This window comes from Hyla sarda, chromosome 3 (genome assembly GCF_029499605.1).
Source record: "Hyla sarda isolate aHylSar1 chromosome 3, aHylSar1.hap1, whole genome shotgun sequence".
In the NCBI taxonomy this organism is placed as follows: domain Eukaryota; kingdom Metazoa; phylum Chordata; class Amphibia; order Anura; family Hylidae; genus Hyla; species Hyla sarda.
Window position 1 is genome coordinate 346619081 of NC_079191.1, and position 19308 is coordinate 346638388.

Sequence of the window (19308 nt, forward strand, 5' to 3'; positions counted from 1 at the left end):
CAGAGACAGAAGAACATACAGAAAGGCGAGAAACATACATAGATGTGTAATGTCCTTCTTGAGAAGAGAGGGAGCCCTTCCTTTCTCCAGCATTTCTGGAGTAATTGTTAGATACGTAAAATCTAGAGAGATTCTATCTTTGAAGTGTACTGACATGGTTATACGGCATCTCTGCAACTTATTGTAGAAATACATAATACGCTAAGAGTGAAATGATGGCTGCACTTCATAGGATTTTCCTGTGGTGCATGGAAGTTAAAAGTATTCCTTTGGACGAGAGGCGTAGCTTGTAGCTTCTGGGCCCCGATGCTAAATCTGCAGCAGGGCCCCGTATGCTATTTATAATACTGGTCTTTTATGGGGAAGATGTGCTTTGGGGCCCCTCTAGGCACCAGGGTCCCGATGCGACTACATCCTCTGCTACCTCTATTGCTATGCTCCTGCTTTAGACTGCAGGACACGCCTTAAATATATCAGTTGGACCCCCATAATCTTTTGTGGCATACATGGGAAAACCAATAGCTGGGCCTGTATTCCACACAAGAAATGACAACGTATAATTGGTCAATATTATTTACAGCTTATGGAAAGAAATGGCTTGACAAATCCTAGGAGCCAGGTTGCCACGGCGACTGAGAATTTTTTCCGATACAAAAAAAAATAAAAAAAATAAAAAAGCACCTGTTTCCCTTACCTCTTCTGAGCTGATCCCCAGTTCTGCCTGCAGTTGGTGCTCCTGTAAGGAGCAACGGAGGTCAGGTGACCACTGCAGCCAATCAGTGGCCTCGCTAGTGACACTCCATATTTAGGAGTGCAGAGTGTCACAGTGAGGATGCTGATTGGCAGCGGCAGTCATGTGACACTTGAACACTGACCAAAACATCCACTGTTGAACACCAGAGGAAAAATGTGGTATCAGCGTGGGAACGGGGGCAGAGGTAAGTAAAACAGTAGAGATGAGTGAAGTTACAGTGATTCCATACATCACGAACTTCTCAGCTCAGCGTGGAAAAGGTGGCTACAGTCCTAGGAGTGAGTCTCCAGCCCACCGGAGCACCTGAAAGCTGAACTATTTTATGCAGGCTAAAGTCAGCAACTGCAGAGCCGAGAAGTTCGTGACGAATCAAATCCCTGTAACTTCGCTCATCTCTATAAAACAGTTTTATTTTAGTTTTTATGAAGACAAAAGGACACTTATGACTGCACACACTGGGGTTGGGCAGCAGTAAATGTAGATGAGAGGATAGTAATGACTCACAGGGAGAGATGAGGGGACAGAAAAGACTGATACACAGGGGGAAGATGAGGAGGTTGTAATAACTGACACCTGTGGTGAGATGAGGGGACAGTAAAGACTGATACACAGGGGGAAGATGAGGAGGTTGTAATAACTGACACCTGTGGTGAGATGAGGGGACAGTAAAGACTGATACACAGGGGGAAGATGAGGAGGTTGTAATAACTGACACCTGTGGTGAGATGAGGGGACAGTAAAGACTGAGACACAGGGGGAAGATGAGGAGGTTGTAATAACTGACACCTGTGGTGAGATGAGGGGACAGTAAAGACTGAGACACAGGGGGAAGATGAGGAGGTTGTAATAACTGACACCTGTGGTGAGATGAGGGGACAGTAAAGACTGATACACAGGGGGAAGATGAGGAGGTTGTAATAACTGACACCTGTGGTGAGATGAGGGGACAGTAAAGACTGAGACACAGGGGGAAGATGAGGAGGTTGTAATAACTGACACCTGTGGTGAGATGAGGGGACAGTAAAGACTGATACACAGGGGGAAGATGAGGAGGTTGTAATAACTGACACCTGTGGTGAGATGAGGGGACAGTAAAGACTGATACACAGGGGGAAGATGAGGAGGTTGTAATAACTGACACCTGTGGTGAGATGAGGGGACAGTAAAGACTAATGTGGGGGGGGGGGGGGGAAGAGAAGAGGAGACACTAATGACTGATCATATGATTCAGATAACAACACATTACACAGGGACACTATGTTAGGAGTAAAAAAATAATAATAATGGTGTGGCCCTGCTAAATTTAATGGGGTCCATCAGGTTTGCAGGATTTTAGAACAAATCTGCAATGGATGCTCCAAATACACCTACAACGCAGATCTGAACCAGTCTCTGTGCATACTTTGAATAATAAACAGGCAATATGCACCATTCATATAAAAAAATGTCTAGAGGGTAAATATTTCTAGGTATAGATTTCCTTTGTTTAATAATGTATTTGTCCTTCATTGAGAGCAGAAGAATCAGACAGCCCGTCACAAAACAGATGACAGCAAGGGAAGAGACACTGATAGGTGCATTTGATACAAGGATGTGTCTTTGGTTTGTTCTAAGAACTATTGTCGTTTCCAAAGTGCTTTGCCTAGCGATGATAACTAGAGATGAGCGAACTTACAGTAAATTCGATTCGTCACGAACTTCTCAGCTCGGCGGTTGCTGACTTTTCCAGCATAAATGAGTTCAGCTTTCAGGTGCTCCGGTGAGCTGGAAAAGGTGGATACAGTCCTAGGAAAGAGTCTCCTAGGACTGTATCCACCTTTTCCAGCCCACGGGAGCACCAGAAAGCTGAAATAATTTATGCAGGAAAAGTCATCAACTGTCGAGCTGAGAAGTTCGTGACGAATCGAATTTACTGTAAGTTCGCTCATCTCTATACTGTATGTGTGTAATGCAGCTATGTTGATAGGCGTTACCTTTTAAAATGTAGTCTGTTAGCAACGTTGGTACTTTCTCACTGTCATCTTTCATTGCATGGAGAACTGTAAACAAATAAACACATTTATGGGGTATATTCAATGGTAAAGAGCGAGCAATTACAAATACCCCCATGTCTAACAGCTCTAAATGATGCAGCCGTATACATTTATATCAGTTTACGCGCCAGCGGAGGCTGAAAGCATCAAATAAAAAAGCCTTGTATTAGAAAGCTTTACTGCACGAGATGTACAATAGAATGCCATGGAACGCTTATTAAGTCAGGAAATTACAATACTTTCCTAAGAGAAAACAAATAGAAGGACATGTGAGCGAGCAATGGTTGTTTTTTTATTTTTATTAATTTTTTTTTACTAGAATGAGTTATTTATAAAGACTAGAAAAAAATAAACACAGTACAGTGATCCCTCAACTTACAATGGCCTCAACATACAATAGTTTCAACATACAATGGTCTTTTCTGGACCATTGAAACTTGACACCAGACTCAACATACATTGTACAGACAATCCAGATCTGTGAAACGTGTCACAACTGGAGGAACTGACCAATCAGAATGGGCATTCACTGGTAAATCACCTGTATTACTGAAGCGTATGCACTGACTGGTGTCTGGTAGCGCCCCCTACAGTACAGGGAGGAACTACAAGTTCTGTACTACTCCGTACCTGTGCCAGGGTTACCTGCTCCTTTGGACACCAGGTAAGGGCGGCTCCATTTGGGAAACTGTGTGTACTGTATAGAACCCTGAAGAAGCTCCTGTCCTCTACATAAACCATTGTTTCCCAACCAGGGTGCCTCCAGCTGTTGCAAAACTACAACTCCCAGCATGTCCGGACAGCAACCGGCTGTCCGGGCATGCTGGGAGTTGTAGTTTTGCAACAGCTGGAGGCACCCTGGTTGGGAAACACTGACATAGACAGTGATTACAGCTCTTAGCAGATCTTTCTTACTTTTATATGTAAGGATTGGCTTTATCTATATTAGTTATCTACTAATTTTTCTTTAATCCTCCTTTTTCCTATTTTTGGATGACATTTTGGGGCTTCAGAACCAATTACCAGGTTTCCATAGAGTTCTGGTCTCAACATACAATGGTTTCCACATACAATGGTCGTCCTGGAACCAATTAATATTGTAACTTGAGGGACCACTGTACTCACTTACCTGGTCCACAATCCCTGCTATCCTATGTATTCTGGTGGTCTTCACTGATGAACTCTCCCTGGTCCTCTCTCAACAGGCTAGTAATGGTGCCAGATAAGTGCCAGATAGTGAATGAATGGGGCAGTGGCATGCATGTGTGTATCAAGGCCCTGTTGTGGAGATCATGGGGAGTCCCCGCGGTCGGACTCCCCAAGATCTCCAGAACAGGGCCGTGACTCTTGTTTTGAAGGCAGTGGCAACCCGCACATGCAGGCCACTGCCCCATTCATTGTCTATGGAGCTGCCATAAAAAGCAGAGTGCTTTACTCCGCTCTCTGTTGTCATGATATTCCAAACAAAGAAGTCAGGGCCTTGTGGATGGGAGCAAAAGTTAATTTAACTGTGAAAAACCATTTTTTCAGCAACAAAATAAAAAAACTTTAAATAAAAAAATAGAGATGAGCGAACTTACAGTAAATTCGATTCGTCACGAACTTCTCGGCTCGGCGGTGGATGACTTATCCTGCATAAATTAGTTCAGCCTTCAGGTGCTCCGGTGGGCTGGAAAAGGTGGATACATTCCTAGGAAAGAGTCTCCTAGGACTGTATCCACCTTTTCCAGCCCACCGGAGCACCTGAAGGCTGAACTAAGTTACGCAGGATAAGTATCAACTGCTGAGCCGAGAAGTTCGTGACGAATCGAATTTACTGTAAGTTCGCTCATCTCTATTAAAAAAAATGCTGGCTAGCCGCATTAATTGGGGGGTTCGTGAGCCGATACACCCATCAGTCAGATGCTGTTAATATGCCCAGCAAAAGCAGTATTCCAATTGTTCGTACTTACTCTTAGTTAGTATTTGGAGGTCTTCAACAGAAGGAGGGACATTTTTCTTTTCGTAAGGAATAACAGTTGTCAAATACTGTAAATTAAAAAATATATTAAAATAAAAACTTATATAAAACCACTCCAAAATAACCACTTTACTTAACAGTCACTTATGTGAATAATGTTTAGCTGAAAGATTACTAGATTCCCAAAATATCCCAGCACTTCCAAATCTCCTTTCCATTCATCCTCTTGTATTACAAGATACAACAGTAACATAAATACACATTGAGAAACCTATAACAAAACATCCTCGCTGTGTTCCAGGAAATGATGGTAAATGCAGATAAATCTTCGGCTCCCCTCCCTTTGGTCTTGGACGGACTGAAGCCTGGCCCAGCTTTGTACGTGACCGTAAAGAAGAGGAGACGATCCAGCAATTCCTTTAAAACTTCAATGTTTTATTCCAAACGATTAAAAGTCGCAGGATAAACACACACCCCACCACCTAGCCGGTAACACACTCCCAATGGACGCGCTCCTGACCACCATTGCGTATGCGCTCGAAACGCGTCTATTGGGAGTGTGTTACCGACTAGATGGTGTGATGTGTGGTTATCCTGCAACTTTTAATCGTTTGGAATAAAACATTGAAGTTTTAAAGGAATTGATGGATCTTCTCCTCTTCTTTACTGTTCCAGGAAATTAGCCATGTCTCCCCTCTCCCTTCTTACTGTCTGGTGGGTGTCTGTAGAAGCCTCCCCCCCCCCTGTGCCCAGACTGCAGTAGGACGAAAGTACTATTAAAATGGGTATTTCAGTGATTTTTTTTTTCCGTATTCTGTGGGTGTCTCATAGCAGAGGGTCCGGCCGCTGTTGTTAAAAATGGGGGAACATACTGTGCTGGCTGAATGGAGCCGGGTGGGAAGAAGGGGGAGTTGTCATAATTCATTCTCTACGGAACATTCATCCTCTATAGATGAATACAGTGCTAGGCTCCAGTGGCAACCGGCTGCTCCATTCAGTAAGGACCATGTCCTCGTTCTAGATCACAGGTGGTCCCAGAGTTCAGGAACCCCCACGATTAGACACATCCACTATCTATAAGTTTCAGTCATTGGATTATCCTCCCTTAGGTTCCACCTTTTAGTTGCTTTACAGCCAAAATGGAACAGATTAGCAAGAAATAAACCCTTGTCTTTTCTTCAAGATCTCCACAAGACTGCTGGCCAGTCTGCAGGATTTCCTACATGTTCCTAAAAAAGAAAAAAGAGGGGGCAAGTTATTCTTCTGTATACCCTATGTGTAGGAATTATGCGTGCTACGATTCCTGTTGTCCTGGAGGCCAGATGGCGGAGTCTACCTGCTAATAGGCACTTGATCTGTCTGATCAGCTTCAATTATGCTGCGCAGCCCTGTATGTTTATCCCACAAATCTAACTAGTTCCTCTCAAATAATCCTGAAATAACTGCAGGTAACCCAGATACTGCGAGAAGAAAATACACAAAATACACTTCACTTAATGCGAGTACAATAGAAAAAAATCCCCTAGACTGGACCACTAAGATAATGCATTGCAGTTTTTGCAACAATTGGCCAATTGCAGTTTACCTATTCCAGATTTTATTGTTCTGCTGCACTGACTGTAATAGCCACACAAGAGTAATACTACAAATAAGAGAAGAGAAAAGGAATACACAATACAGTACACACCCAATATATACGTGTACCAAAAAACATTATAAATTACATAACGTTTACACAGCAGACAAGACACTTAAAGGGGTACTCCCATGGAAAACTCCTTCCAGTACTTATTAGCTGCTGAATACTACAGAGGAAATGGTTTTCTTTTTGGAACACAGTGCTCTCTGCTGTCATCATGACAACAGTGCTCTCTGCTGACGTCTCTGTCCATATTAAGAACTGTCCAGAGTAGGAGAAAATCCTCATAGCAAACATATGCTGCTCTGGACAGTTCCTAAAATGGACAGAGATGTCAGCAGAGAGCACTGTGGTCATGAAGTTTTCCACAGTAGTACCCCTTTAAAGGCATCTAAAAGGGCATAGGCCATTACACAAACAGAACCCCCCCCCCCCCCCCCCCCAGGGCACCTGCTTCATCTACACATAGTATTGTTGCACCAGTCACAATAGCCTGTTAAGTAAACCAATAACACGTGTTACGTTGCTCGTCGGCAACTTCCTCAGGGGTATTGTACTCACATTCAACATCCTCTGCTTTATATATACAATCTAATCAAGTAAATCATTGTCAGGAGGAGGTACCTGGTGATCCCTGGTACAATACATGCCTGCATACCTAGATGCCAACGGGCGCCCGCTTGTACTTCTGGGTAATCCCCGGATCACATCCGCTCTGTCTCCCCATCCACTTACATCACAATTCGCACAATTTGCATCTACCAGCGCCTGCGCATCAGTACCTTGCTGCGCCTGCATTTTGACATTCATCACAACTCTCCCCGATCCATATATGCGCCTGCGCCTCAATATCTCATTGCACCTGCATGTAAACATCTATCACCTTTTCCATAGATCCTCACATTCAAAGTAGAATATAAAGCATCACTCTTCATCCTCGATAGACTAGTACCAAAGGCAGCCATAGTACCGTAGTATCCAGGTCACCACCTCACATAGCAGCCATCATTTTCTAATATTACACCCATTAGTGTTTAAGCATAACATTCCTTATTCCACACATATACATATATATATATATATATATATATATATATCCAACGTATATCACTTCATCATCAACATTTCACCCATGAGTGCTCAGACATAACATACCTCCAATCTGTATACATATACAGTGATCCCTCAACTTACAATGGCCTCAACATACAATAGTTTCAACATACAATGGTCTTTTCTGGACCATTGTAACTTGAAACCAGACTCAACATACAATGTACGGACAGTCCAGGTCTGTGAAACGTGCCAATGGCCGGAAGAACCGACCAATCAGCATGGGCAATTTACTGGTAAAACCCCTGTATTACTGAAGCGTATGCACTGAGTGGTGTCTGGTAGCGCACCCTACAGTACAGGGGGGGGGGGGGGGGGGAGAGGTACTACATGTTCTGTACACTTTACCTGTACCAGGGATAGCTGCTCCTTTGGACACCAGGTGAGGGCGGCTCCATGTTATTTTTTAGGACATTGCGTGTTCTGTACAGGACCCCGAAGAAGCTCCTGTCCTCTACATAGACCAGTGCTTCCCAAGCAGGCTGCCCCAAACTGTTGCAAAACTACAACTCCCAGCATGCCCGGACAGCCTTTGGCTGTCCGGGCATGCTGGGAGTTGTAGTTTTGCAACAGCTGGAGGCTCCCTACTTGGGAAACACTGACATAGACAGTGATTACAGCTCCCAGCAGATCTTTCTTACTTTTATATGTAAGGATTTGCTTTATCTATATTAGTTATCTACTTATTTTTCTTTCATTCTCACTTTTTCCTATTTTTTTGGGATGACATTTTGATGCCTTTAGAACCAATTACCAGGTTTCCATAGAGTTCTGGTCTCAACATACAATGGTCGTCCTGGAACCAATTAATATTGTAACTTGAAGGACCACTGTAGATAATAATGCATGGCTAAATTCCGATAGATCTCTTATCCCCTTAGCTCCTATGTACCAATACATGATACCTCTTATGTTCTTAAATCCGTACATATACATGATCTATAATGGCACACACCCATTTACAGAAGTATAATGGTATTATCCCCACATCAGAGTATCCCCTATTGGTTCTATCATACCATGATCCATACACCAATATATTATTCGTTACATAGAACACACTATTATACAAGCGGGCGCCCGTTGGCATCTAGGTATGCAGGCATGTATTGCACCACGGATCACCAGGTACCTCCTCCTGATAATTATTTAATTCATTAGATTGTATATATAAAGCAGAGGATGGTGAATATGACCACAATACCCCTGAGGAAGTTGTCGACGGGCAACACAACCCGTGTTATTGGTTTACCTAACAGGCTATTGTGACTGGTACAATAATACTATGTTTAGATAAAGCAGGGGCCCTGGGAGGGGTCTTGGGGGGCCCCCCTGTTTGTGTAGTGGCTTTTAGTCTTTTAGATGTCTTTAAGTGTCTTATCTGTAATTTATAAGAAATAATTTTTTGGTACACATATATATTGGGTGTGCGCTGTAGTTGTAGTGTTTGTGCTTTGATACACATAGTGGCACGCCTGGATCAGAATTGTAGCTGAGCCCACTTGTTTAAGTGTATGACACAAGAAGAAGAGTCTACAAGTCTTATGATGTAAGGAGGCACTTATATCTTTTGGTAGGTATGAAAACTTTGTATATAGCATAGCTTCAAAAAGAATGGTGTATAAATACTACAAAATATCCACAACTAGCTTTGACACAAAGGCAGCTAATTTATTTATTTATTTTTTTTCAAGGATTATTTTTGCCCAAAAAATAATTAAAAAAATGATAATATGAAAAGGTTGCTTACACGAGCCACACTAGTTGCTTACCCAATAATTTAGGGCTAATTTACAAATGTTTAGTCCATGTTCCTGCCCTTTTCTGATACATTCTGCTTGTAAAGCATATAGGTCAACCAAAAAAGTCCTGACCCTTCAGAACCACCACAATATTTCCTCCAAAACGAACCACGGGATCAAACCGGCGCTTGGATCTTGTTAGGAGCAATCAGTTTATTTTACCCACAATGCAACGCGTTTCACGGTAAAAACAGCTTCATCAGGCATTTTTTACCGCAAAACGTGTTGCATTGTGGGTAAAATAAACGGATTGCTCCTAACAAGATCCAAGCGCCGGTTTGATCCTGTGGTTCGTTTTGGAGGAAATATTGTGGTTGTTTGTATCTATCCCAGGAGCGGCTGCTAGATCGGAGCATTCTCCTCTATATGCCTTTACCATTGTTGTGCTTGGTACAACCATCGCGGGTGAGCATATTTCATTATCCTTCACCGATTCTCTACAAATACGGTATCACACTATGGAGCGCTTTCTTCTGTTTTAGCTGACCCTTCAGAAGACATTGACCCAGATTTATCAAACTAGTTAATAGATAGAGTGGAGGGATTTTCCCACAATAACCAATCACAGCTCAGGTTTCACTTTACCAGAGCTCATTAGCTGAGCTGTGATTGGTTGGTGTGGAAAAATGTCTCCACTTTTTCTCACACAGTTTGATAAATCTGGGCCATTGTTTTTAGGTCATCTAGTATGTTAAACACTGTACCTGACTAATGTGCAGGACCACTTTGTGACACTTTTTGCATTCTTATAACCAGAAAGTTAGTGTAGACTATGGACAGAGCACAGAGAATGACCTAATAAGAAGTCATTTTGTGGTTGTAGGTTTAAAGCATTTTGCATATTCTGTTGTTGTGGAAAGGAAGAACAGTGCTAGATTTTTTAACAAAATGTCAGACACTAAAGTGGAATCTGACTGACCCTTTTATAAAAGTCAATGGGTCCATCTGTCACCTTGGCGTCTGCTGTGTTATCTGGTGCTTTGCTTTATTTCCATTTATGACAGAAACCATGATTCAGGTGTTACAGAGCTTTACCATGCAACTACCGTATATACTCGAGTATAAGCCGACCCGAATATAAGCCGAGGCCCCTAATTTCACCCCAAAAACCCAGGAAAAGTTATTGACTCGACTATAAGCCTAGGGTGGGAAATACATCATCCCCCCCCCCTCATGTCATCATCCAGACCCCCATCATCATCACCGCCTGTCAATCCCTTCATCAGTGGTTTTCAAACTGCGGACCTCCAGATGTTGCAAAACTACAACTCCCAGCATGCCCGGCTGTCAGCCATCGGCTGTCCGGGCATGCTGGGAGTTGTAGTTTTGAAACCTCTGGAAGTCCGCAGGTTGAAGACCACTGCGGCCTACGTCATCATCCAGACCCCCCCCCCCCCTTTAGTTTTCTACTCACCTCCCCTCGGTGGGAAGGAAGGGTGAGCTGGTCCGGGCCATCTATGCTGCAGGGACCATCCAGCGGGGAGGGTTAGTCATCCCCCCCCCCCGGTGAAGATGGACAGCCCGGAATGACTAACCCTCCCCACCGGACGGTCCCTGCAGCATAGATGGCCCGGACCAGCTCACCCCTCCTTCCCACCGAGGGGAGGTGAGTAGTAAACTAAAGGGGGGGGGGGGGGGTCCGGATGATGACGAAGGCCGCAGTGGTCTTCAACCTGCGGACCTCCAGAGGTTTCAAAACTACAACCCCCAGCATGCCCGGACAGCCGACGGCTGTCCGGGCATGCTGGGAGTTGTAGTTTTGAAACAGCTGGAGGTCCACAGGTTGAAGACCACTGAGAAGGGATTGACAGGCGTAGAGTTCACTCGAGTATAAGCTGAGGGGGGCGTTTTCCGCACGAAAAATCGTGCTGAAAAACTCGGCTTATACTCGAGTATATACGGTAAGTAATGACTAAAAGTACAGACTATAGATAAAGAAAGAAGGGAAAACAGGAGAAAAAGAGGAAGACAATAAAATCCTGGCACCTGTTTCTCTCCACCCGAACTCCCAAAAGTCTGGCGAAAGCTATTCTGTATGACGTTTGACAAGCCTTCCATGCTGAAACGCTAAAGAAGCGCAGAAGCACAGCAAGCAGTAAAGGAAGGAAGAGAAAGAAGGAGGTTAGTAAGTTGTTAGACAGATGTAGTGTGAGATTAGCCAAGAATGCAACTAAATATGGATACAACACAAGTTCAAGAATAACATTTTTAGAACCTAAAATGCACTCCGTTATGATAACCGCTCTTCTAAAAATGAATGCTATGTGTGGCCTCCGATGTGACTTTGGAACAGTTCTGGAAATATTAGTGTACATATTGCGGCACGTTCCTGCACTTGTCCTCTTTTATCCCTGCCTCGGGTTATTTCAGTTCAGAGCAGGACAGCATTCAGCCAGAAGTGATGTGTCCATTTCTCAAAGACAATTTTACATGCGAGGGGAATTAAATCTTTAGGCGTAGATAAATAACTTTCTAGTTAAATCATTCACTGAACCATTTCCACTGTGTTCAATACTTGTAGATGGACAGATTTTAAACGAAAAATAAATACAATGATCACTCAACTTACAATGGCCTCAACATACAATAGTTTCAACATCCAATGGTCTTTTTTGGACCATTGTAACTTGAAACCAGACTCAACATACAATGCTATGGAATCTGCGAAACGTGTCAATGGCTGGAAGAACCGACCAATCAGAATGGACATTTCACTGGCAAAACCCTTGTATTACTGAAGTGCATGCACTGACTGGTGTCTGGTAGCGCCCCCTACAGTAAAGGGAGGTACTACATGTTCTGTACTACTTTTAACCCATGCTATGGTTAGCTGCTCCTTTGGACACCAGGTGAGGGCGGCTCCATTTTACTTTTTTAGGACATTGCGTGTTATGTACAGGACCCTGAAGAAGCTCCTGTCCTCTACATAGACCAGTGTTTCCCAATGAGGGTGCCTCCAGCTGTTGCAAAACTACAACTCCCAGCATGCCCGGACAGCCAAAGGCTGTCCGGGCATGCTGGGAGTTGTAGTTTTGCAACAGCTGGAGGCTCCCTGCTTGGGAAACACTGACATAGACAGTGATTACAGCTCCCAGCAGATCTTTCTTACTTTTATATGTAAGGATTTGCTTTATCTATATTAGTTATCAACTTGTTTTTGTTTAATCTTGTTTTTCCTATTTTTGGATGACATTTTGGTGGCTTCAGAACCGATTACCAGGTTTCCATAGAGTTATGGTCTCAACATACAATGGTTTCAACATACAATGGTCGTCCTGGAACCAATTAATATTGTAACTCGTGCACAGATAAAAAAGTAGGAGTCAAGAAGCTAGGAGTGCACAGGCGCCAAACCATAAAAACGGTTACATAAATGCCCATATGTACTACAAATGTAGCTGCAGCTTAAAGGGGTACTCCGCCCCTAGACATCTTATCCCCTATCCAAAGGATAGGGGATAAGATGTCTGATTGCAGGGGTCCCGCCGCCTCAGCTGCGGCACCCCAGACATCCGGTGCACGGAGTGAACTTTGCTCCGTGCCAGATGACTGGCGATGCGAGACTGAGGCTCGTGACGTCACGGCCGCGCCCCGCATGTGATGTCATGGCCACGCCCCCTCAATGCAAGTCTAGACTTGCATTGAGGGGGCGTGGCCATGACATCACATGCGGGGCGCGGTCGTGACGTCACGAGCCTCCGGCACTGAACCCGATGCTCTAAACCAATGTCTGGTGCAGCACGGAGATCGCGGGGGGTCCCCAGTGATCAAATATGTTATCCCCTATCCTTTGAATAGGGGAGAAGATGTCTAGGGTAAGATGTCAAACAAAGCTGTAGCTGGAGGTCTCAAGATTTTTATGACAGTTCTCACATTAAAGAGGCTTTAAATAGAATTAAATACATTTTATATTTTTACTTAGGGGACAAATGGCCTGTTCCATCAAATGTGTATGGGTAGATTTAAAAATTAACATCCGAGGTACATCAATAGCAGACATGGCCATAAAACGGCAATAAGTAAAGTGGACAAGACAGTCTAATGTAAATAAAGAACAGTCACAGATCTGGCAGAACAGAATAGCAGTTCCTAAGAAATAAGAACATTTTCTCAGCAGTCCTTAGCTGTGGTATCAATAGGCTTTTTCCTATGCCATTATAATCAAGTGGGTTTTTTTGTATTAATTTTAAGGCTCTTCCATTTAAACCATTTCCACAAATGTAACATTGTAAGGCTATGTTTAAAGGGGTTCTCCGGTGCTTAGACATCTTATCCCCTATGCAAAGGGATGCCTGATCGCAGGAGTCCCGCCGCTGGGGACCCCCGGGATCTTGCACGCGGCACCCCGTTTCTAATCAGTCCCCGGAGCGTGTTCGCTCCGGGTCTGATTACCGACGACCACAAGGCCAGAGGCGTGTGACATCACACCTCCGCCCCCGTGTGACGTCACGCTCCGCCCCTCCATGCAAGCCTACGGACAGCTATCATGCCCCCGCCCTTAGGCTTGCATGGAGGGGCGGAGCGTGACATCACGCGGAGGAGTGACGTCACACGCCGCTGGCCGTGTGGTCGTCGGTAATCAGACCCGGAGCGAACACGCCCCGGGGACTGATTACAAACGGGGTGCCGTGTGCAAGATCACGGGGGTCCCCAGCGGCGGGACTCCTGTGATCAGGCATCTTATCCCCTATCCTTTAGATAGGGGATAAAATGTCTAAGCACCGGAGTACCCCTTTAAAACATAGAATTGCATAGAATTTAAAAAGTGCAGCCGCTTTACTGATGCTTTTACTGTCTTGTAGGCCTCTCATACATGAAAAAAAGTTGCTGCTTAGGCAAGACCAGGTAGCACTAGGTTTACACCATATTTATGGATTAAAAGGTGTTCACCAGATGTAAACCATCATATACCTATTTAGCTGTATAAATATGTGACAATAACTCCCAATAAAAGATATACATATTGCATGTTGTTATGTTGACTATAACAGCATGTCTAATACAAGATAATTTAGCTATAACAATAGCAGGGGGAGACTTCTGAAAATGGTGGGATTCAGCGACCAGACACGTCAGGTAGGTACGAAGGTAGCTTTATTAAAACAATGCAACGCGTTTCACCTGCGGTGAAACGCGTTGCATTGTTTTAATAAAGCTACCTTCGTACCTACCGGACGTTTCTGCGCCTGGTCAGCGCCGCTGAATCCCACCATTTTCAGAAGTCTCCCCCTGCTATTGTCCTATTCGGATGGGAAGGCTGCAGACTGGATCTACCTCTCACTCACTGTTGTGTGTGAGCTTACACAACCGCACTTGGTAAGGGCATTTCCATTACATGTGTGGACTCTAAACCTGCGGTATTACGCTATGGAGCGCTCTCTCTTCTCTTTTTAGCTAATTTAGCTATAACGCCAGGAAGATTTTCCTGCCATATAAACCAAAAGCTCATCCCAACTGTGAAGTGAATCTAGGACAACAAGTTCCCTCTGCTGCAGTAACTACATGGCCCCATCTCGGAGGTCTAATAGCTGTATGCTGCCCCTGGGGGTGAGGAGGTCAACAAGCTGGTGCCAGAAGAAAGAAAACGGACTGCAGCCTCCTAGGATCCCAGGTAACAAACCGTGGATTTTGACCTTAAAGTAAACACCATTCAACTCCATTCTATTCTCTATTGGCTTTTAAGCAGTCTGGCAGACATCTAGCCTTACCGTCCCAGGCAGATGACCCTTCTCCTGTTTGCCATTCTGTGTGCTGCTACTTTTGATCTTCCTCTTCTTTTTCACGTTCTCCTTGTGTTCTTTCTGTTTGTTCTGCACTTCAATGAGTACAGAGATGAAGCTGTTTTTCACTTCTTTCTCAAACTCTAGCTCATCCCGTAAAGCCAGCTGTTGCACCAGCTCCTCCGAGTAATCCTTAATGGGCATCTCAATTTCCTCCAGAAGATCATTTAACTCTGCGACAGACATCTGCTTCACCCCTATGGAAATCCAGGAGTAATAGACCAGTTAGACCACGATTATTTCATCAAATACATTTACACTTATCGTCCAGAAGATTAAAACCAGCAACTATTGGTAAGCACTTACCACTTCATACTGGCAACCCCATACAAGAGCTACCACCCTTAAGCTTCCACGGCCATGTAGCCATCACCGTTTAGTCTTTGTTAAAAGGGGTACTCCGCTGCTCAGCGTTTGGAACAAACTCATGGCCCCGCCCCCACATGGAGTCCCGCCCTGCCCCCTCAATGCAAGTCTATGGGAGGGGGCGTGACCGTAGTCACGCCCCCTCCCATAGACTTGCATTGAGGGGGCGGGGCGTGACATCATTGGGGGGGGGGGGGGCTATGACGTCACAAGCTCACGTCACGAGTTCCCGGTGCCGGCTCGAGCGTTTGAAACAGTTTGGAGCAGCAGAGTACCCCTTTAAAGTCACTCAGATTGTTACACTTGCCCATTTTCCTGCTTCCAACACATTGGGGGAGATTTCTCAAAACCTGTGCAGAGGCAAAGTTGCCCATAGCAACCAATCAGATCGCTTCTTACATTCTTAACAAGGCCTATGAAAAGTGAAAGAAGCGATCTGATTGGTTGCTATGGGCAACTTTGCCTCTGCACATGTTTTGAGAAATCTCCCCCATTAGGTTTAAAGACCTGTCTGTTCCCTTGCTGCCCAATATATTCCAGCCCTTGTCAGAACAATGGAGAGACTGATCAACACATGTGCAGAAGAAAGAATGCCCAGTTGCCCATAGCAACCAATAAGATCACTGCTTAAAATTCCGTATACGTTTTCAATTTGAAAACCGTACGGAACCGTATTGAAAACCGTATGCATTGACTCTCAATTAAAAAAACGTATGCCAAAAGATGCATCCGATTGTGTCTGTTTTGCATCCTGTACGGTTTTGTCAGTTTTTTTTTCCCATACCCAAAATCGTAGCCTACCATGGTTTTTGGTCCAGGTGAAAAACCGTATTGAAACGTATACGTTTAACATGGGAGTCAATGGGAACCGTACAGAACCGTATGTGTTTACAGTTCCATCCGGTTTTTGACTTTGCACAGTTTTTTTCTTGGAATTTCAATTAAACAAGTGAAACTTTATTCATAATGGAGTGAAAAGTTAAAAAAATATATTTTTTTTCTTAAAAAATGGATGCAACCGGACATCATTTTTCAAACCGTATATGGATTATATGGATTGTGCACATGTTTTGATGCAGTTTAGTCAGGTTTTTAGACATTATCGGTATCGGCAATTACCTTGCCGATATGCCGATAATGCTGCCCCATTGCCTCCCCCCATCCGCTGCCCACATACCGCCGCTGCCCACATACCGCCGCTGCCCCATCGCCTCCCCCCCCCATCCCCGGTTTTATAATTATTACCTGTTCCCGGGGTTCCGCGATCCTTCTGGCTCCTGCACTATTGCTGTGCGCTGCGTAATGACGAGTGACGTCCCCAACGCGACGTCCCCGTCAGTATGCACAGTGACAGAGCAGGACGCCGACGGAGCCAGAAGGATCGCGGACCCCCGGGAACAGGTAATTATAAAACCGGGGATATGGGGGGGGGGGGGGGAGGCGGTGGGGCAGCGGCGGTATGTGGGCAGCGGATGGGGGGAGGCAATGGTGCAGCGGCGGCGGTATGTGGGCAGAGGATGGGGGGAGAAAATGGGGCAACTGTGGTGGTTCGACTCAGGACAGGCAGGGGAGAGAAGCGGGTGGCGGCGGCAGTCTCTGGCACCGCAAAAGCCACTGCAGTTCATTGATTTAAAGCGCCCGCTTTAAATCATTGATCTGCAACGACTTCTGCCCTGCTGGGGGGGGGTTGAAATAGCCGATAACTTATACCGGAATATCGGTATAAGTTATTGGCTATCGGCCTGAAAGGCCACAGATTGTCGGTATAGGCACTAAAAAAAAAAAAATATCGATATCGGTCGATCCCTAGTTTTGAGGAATCCGTTTTTTTTTTTTTTTATCAAAAACCTGATACGGGAAATGTATTGCAAAAACGTGGTGTCAACCCAGCCTAGGTTCACTTTTCAACTCTTTCGTACTCCATGTAAGTGCTTCCCCCGACAGCAGCGTATATCTTTTGAGTCATTCACACATCACTTCTAACATACCACAGTGTGCAGAGTCTGTCTTGCCTTTTAACCCGCTCATATATTTAAGACATAACCTGTAGATATGTAAAAAATGCCCAAGATCGTTAACATCCCTTTAGGCTGTATATACAAACAATAAAATTGCTGTAATTCAGAACTGAAAAGCATACATTTTTGAAAATTTTAATATGTAACCAATAGCTCATGCACACATTACCGTGACATGTGCAAGGGGTCTTAAAGGGGTACTCCGCCCCAAGACATCTTATCCCCTATCTAAAGGATAGGGGATAAGATGTCAGATCGCCCCGGTCCCGCTGCTGGGCATCCCAGGGATCCCCGCTGCGGCACCGCGCTATCATTACAGCACAGAGCGAGTTCGCTCTGCACGTAATGACTGGCAGTACAGGGGCCGGAGCATCGTTACGTCACGGCTCCGCCCCTTGTGACGTCACGGCCTGCCCCTTTCAATACAAGTCTATGGGAGGGGGCATGGCGGTCGTCACGCCCCCTCCCATAGACTTGCACTAAGGGGACGGGCCGTGATGTCACGAGGGGCGGAGCCATGACGTCACGCTGCTCCGTCCCCCGTATCGCCCGTCATTACGCACAAAGCGAACTCGCTCTGTGCTGTAATGAGAGTGCGGTGCTGCAGCGGGGATCCCGGGGCTCCCTAGCAGCGGGACCGCGGCGATCTGACATCTTATCCCCTATCCTTTGGAGAGGGGATAAGATGTCTAGGGGCGGAGTACCCCTTTAAAAAAAAGTATAGAGGTCTCATCTTATTAGGAAAATGGGCCCATATAGTTATACCCCTGTCAACAAGTGCCTCACTGAGCAAAGATGTCCGCCCTGACCATTCTTAGCCTATCAAACGATAAATCTAATGCAAGACCATAAGTAGCTCTACAGTACAATGTTAGGGATAAGTGTCTGCGACCCAGATTATGATACCCATGTAGAACACAACATAACAATCCAGACACTGGATTGCAATATAAAATTGCATAAATACAGAGGTAGAGACGGCATATCAACAAAAAAGCAGTCCTGGACATAATTTAAACCAGTGTTTCCCAACCACGGTGCCTCCAGCTGTTGCCAAACAACTCCCAGCATGCCCAGACAGCCGAAGGCTGTCTGGGCATGCTGGGAGTTGTAGTTTTGAAACAGCTGGAGGCACCCTGGTTGGAAAACACTGATCTAAACTTAGTAAGTAGTTGTGCTTTCTTTCCCTTTGGATCCCTCGTATAGATTCTGTGTGTATGAATATCTATCATTAATACAGTAGAATCTTTCCCAGTATTTGACAACCTGTCACATTTACACCTTCTCTGTGAATCTAGGGTTCTCTAGCTTGGAGAAGTGGAGCACTTTGAAGTCACATTTGTTCGCGTCCCCACTGGCTATGTTTCTCTTTCGGTGTCAGAAGTGCAGGAGGATTGTTCAAGCTCCACATCTCCAGGCACTTTCTACTCAAGGACGGTGAATAATCTCAAAGCAATTAGAAGACGCCTTTCATGTCGGATTTTCAGTTATGCTAAAATACATTTTAATGAACTGGAATTGACTGTGGCTGTGTTTTTGGATAAGGTGAATCAGTATGATTTCTCTCTAACTGCATATTACAAGAGCCTCCAGTTAAAAATCATTGTAGATGCGGTCAGAGGATGATTAAGTACAATCTGAGTGGCTATCATGGAACGCATGCTATGGATTCTTCATTTGTTCACGGCAAGGACCAAAAAGAGGGGGAGAAAAAAATAAAAATAAAAAAAACTCTACTTATCTCCCTTGTTCCCCCTATCAACTCCTGGTCTCCATCACAGCATCAATTCACATCCAGAGCTACAGACAATACATCAGATTGCAGCTTAGCCAATCACTGAAC

General features: G+C 44.8%; 1 protein-coding gene and 1 long non-coding RNA gene across 10 annotated transcripts in view; one reads left to right on the top strand and one right to left on the bottom strand.

Moving 5' to 3' along the window:
- FEZ2 (fasciculation and elongation protein zeta 2) overlaps positions 1-19308 on the bottom strand; it is a 91449-nt gene that overhangs the window by 16974 nt on the left and 55167 nt on the right. For 4 of the 5 annotated variants that reach the window (XR_008891500.1, XR_008891499.1, XM_056567500.1 and 1 more), the window contains exons 5-8: positions 15010-15278; positions 11288-11368; positions 4740-4815; positions 2728-2793 (exon numbers count right to left, since the gene is read on the bottom strand). Coding sequence is in view for 3 of the 5 variants with exons in the window: in XM_056567500.1 (XP_056423475.1) it covers positions 2728-2793; positions 4740-4815; positions 11288-11368; positions 15010-15278 (492 nt within the window). In the remaining 2 variants the exon portion in view is untranslated. The remainder of the gene's footprint in view (positions 1-2727; positions 2794-4739; positions 4816-11287; positions 11369-15009; positions 15279-19308) is intronic. The other variant, XM_056567502.1, reaches the window with a different exon arrangement.
- On the top strand, positions 697-19039 carry LOC130362650 (uncharacterized). 5 transcript variants are annotated; one of them, XR_008891501.1, is made up of 7 exons: positions 1476-1900; positions 2273-2328; positions 8967-9072; positions 11317-11422; positions 14696-14912; positions 15169-15375; positions 18764-19039. It is a non-coding gene; the product is annotated as an uncharacterized LOC130362650 (long non-coding RNA). The 5 variants fall into 5 exon arrangements; XR_008891504.1 differs by having other exon boundaries at positions 1476-1736; XR_008891502.1 differs by lacking the exon at positions 11317-11422 and having other exon boundaries at positions 18764-19036.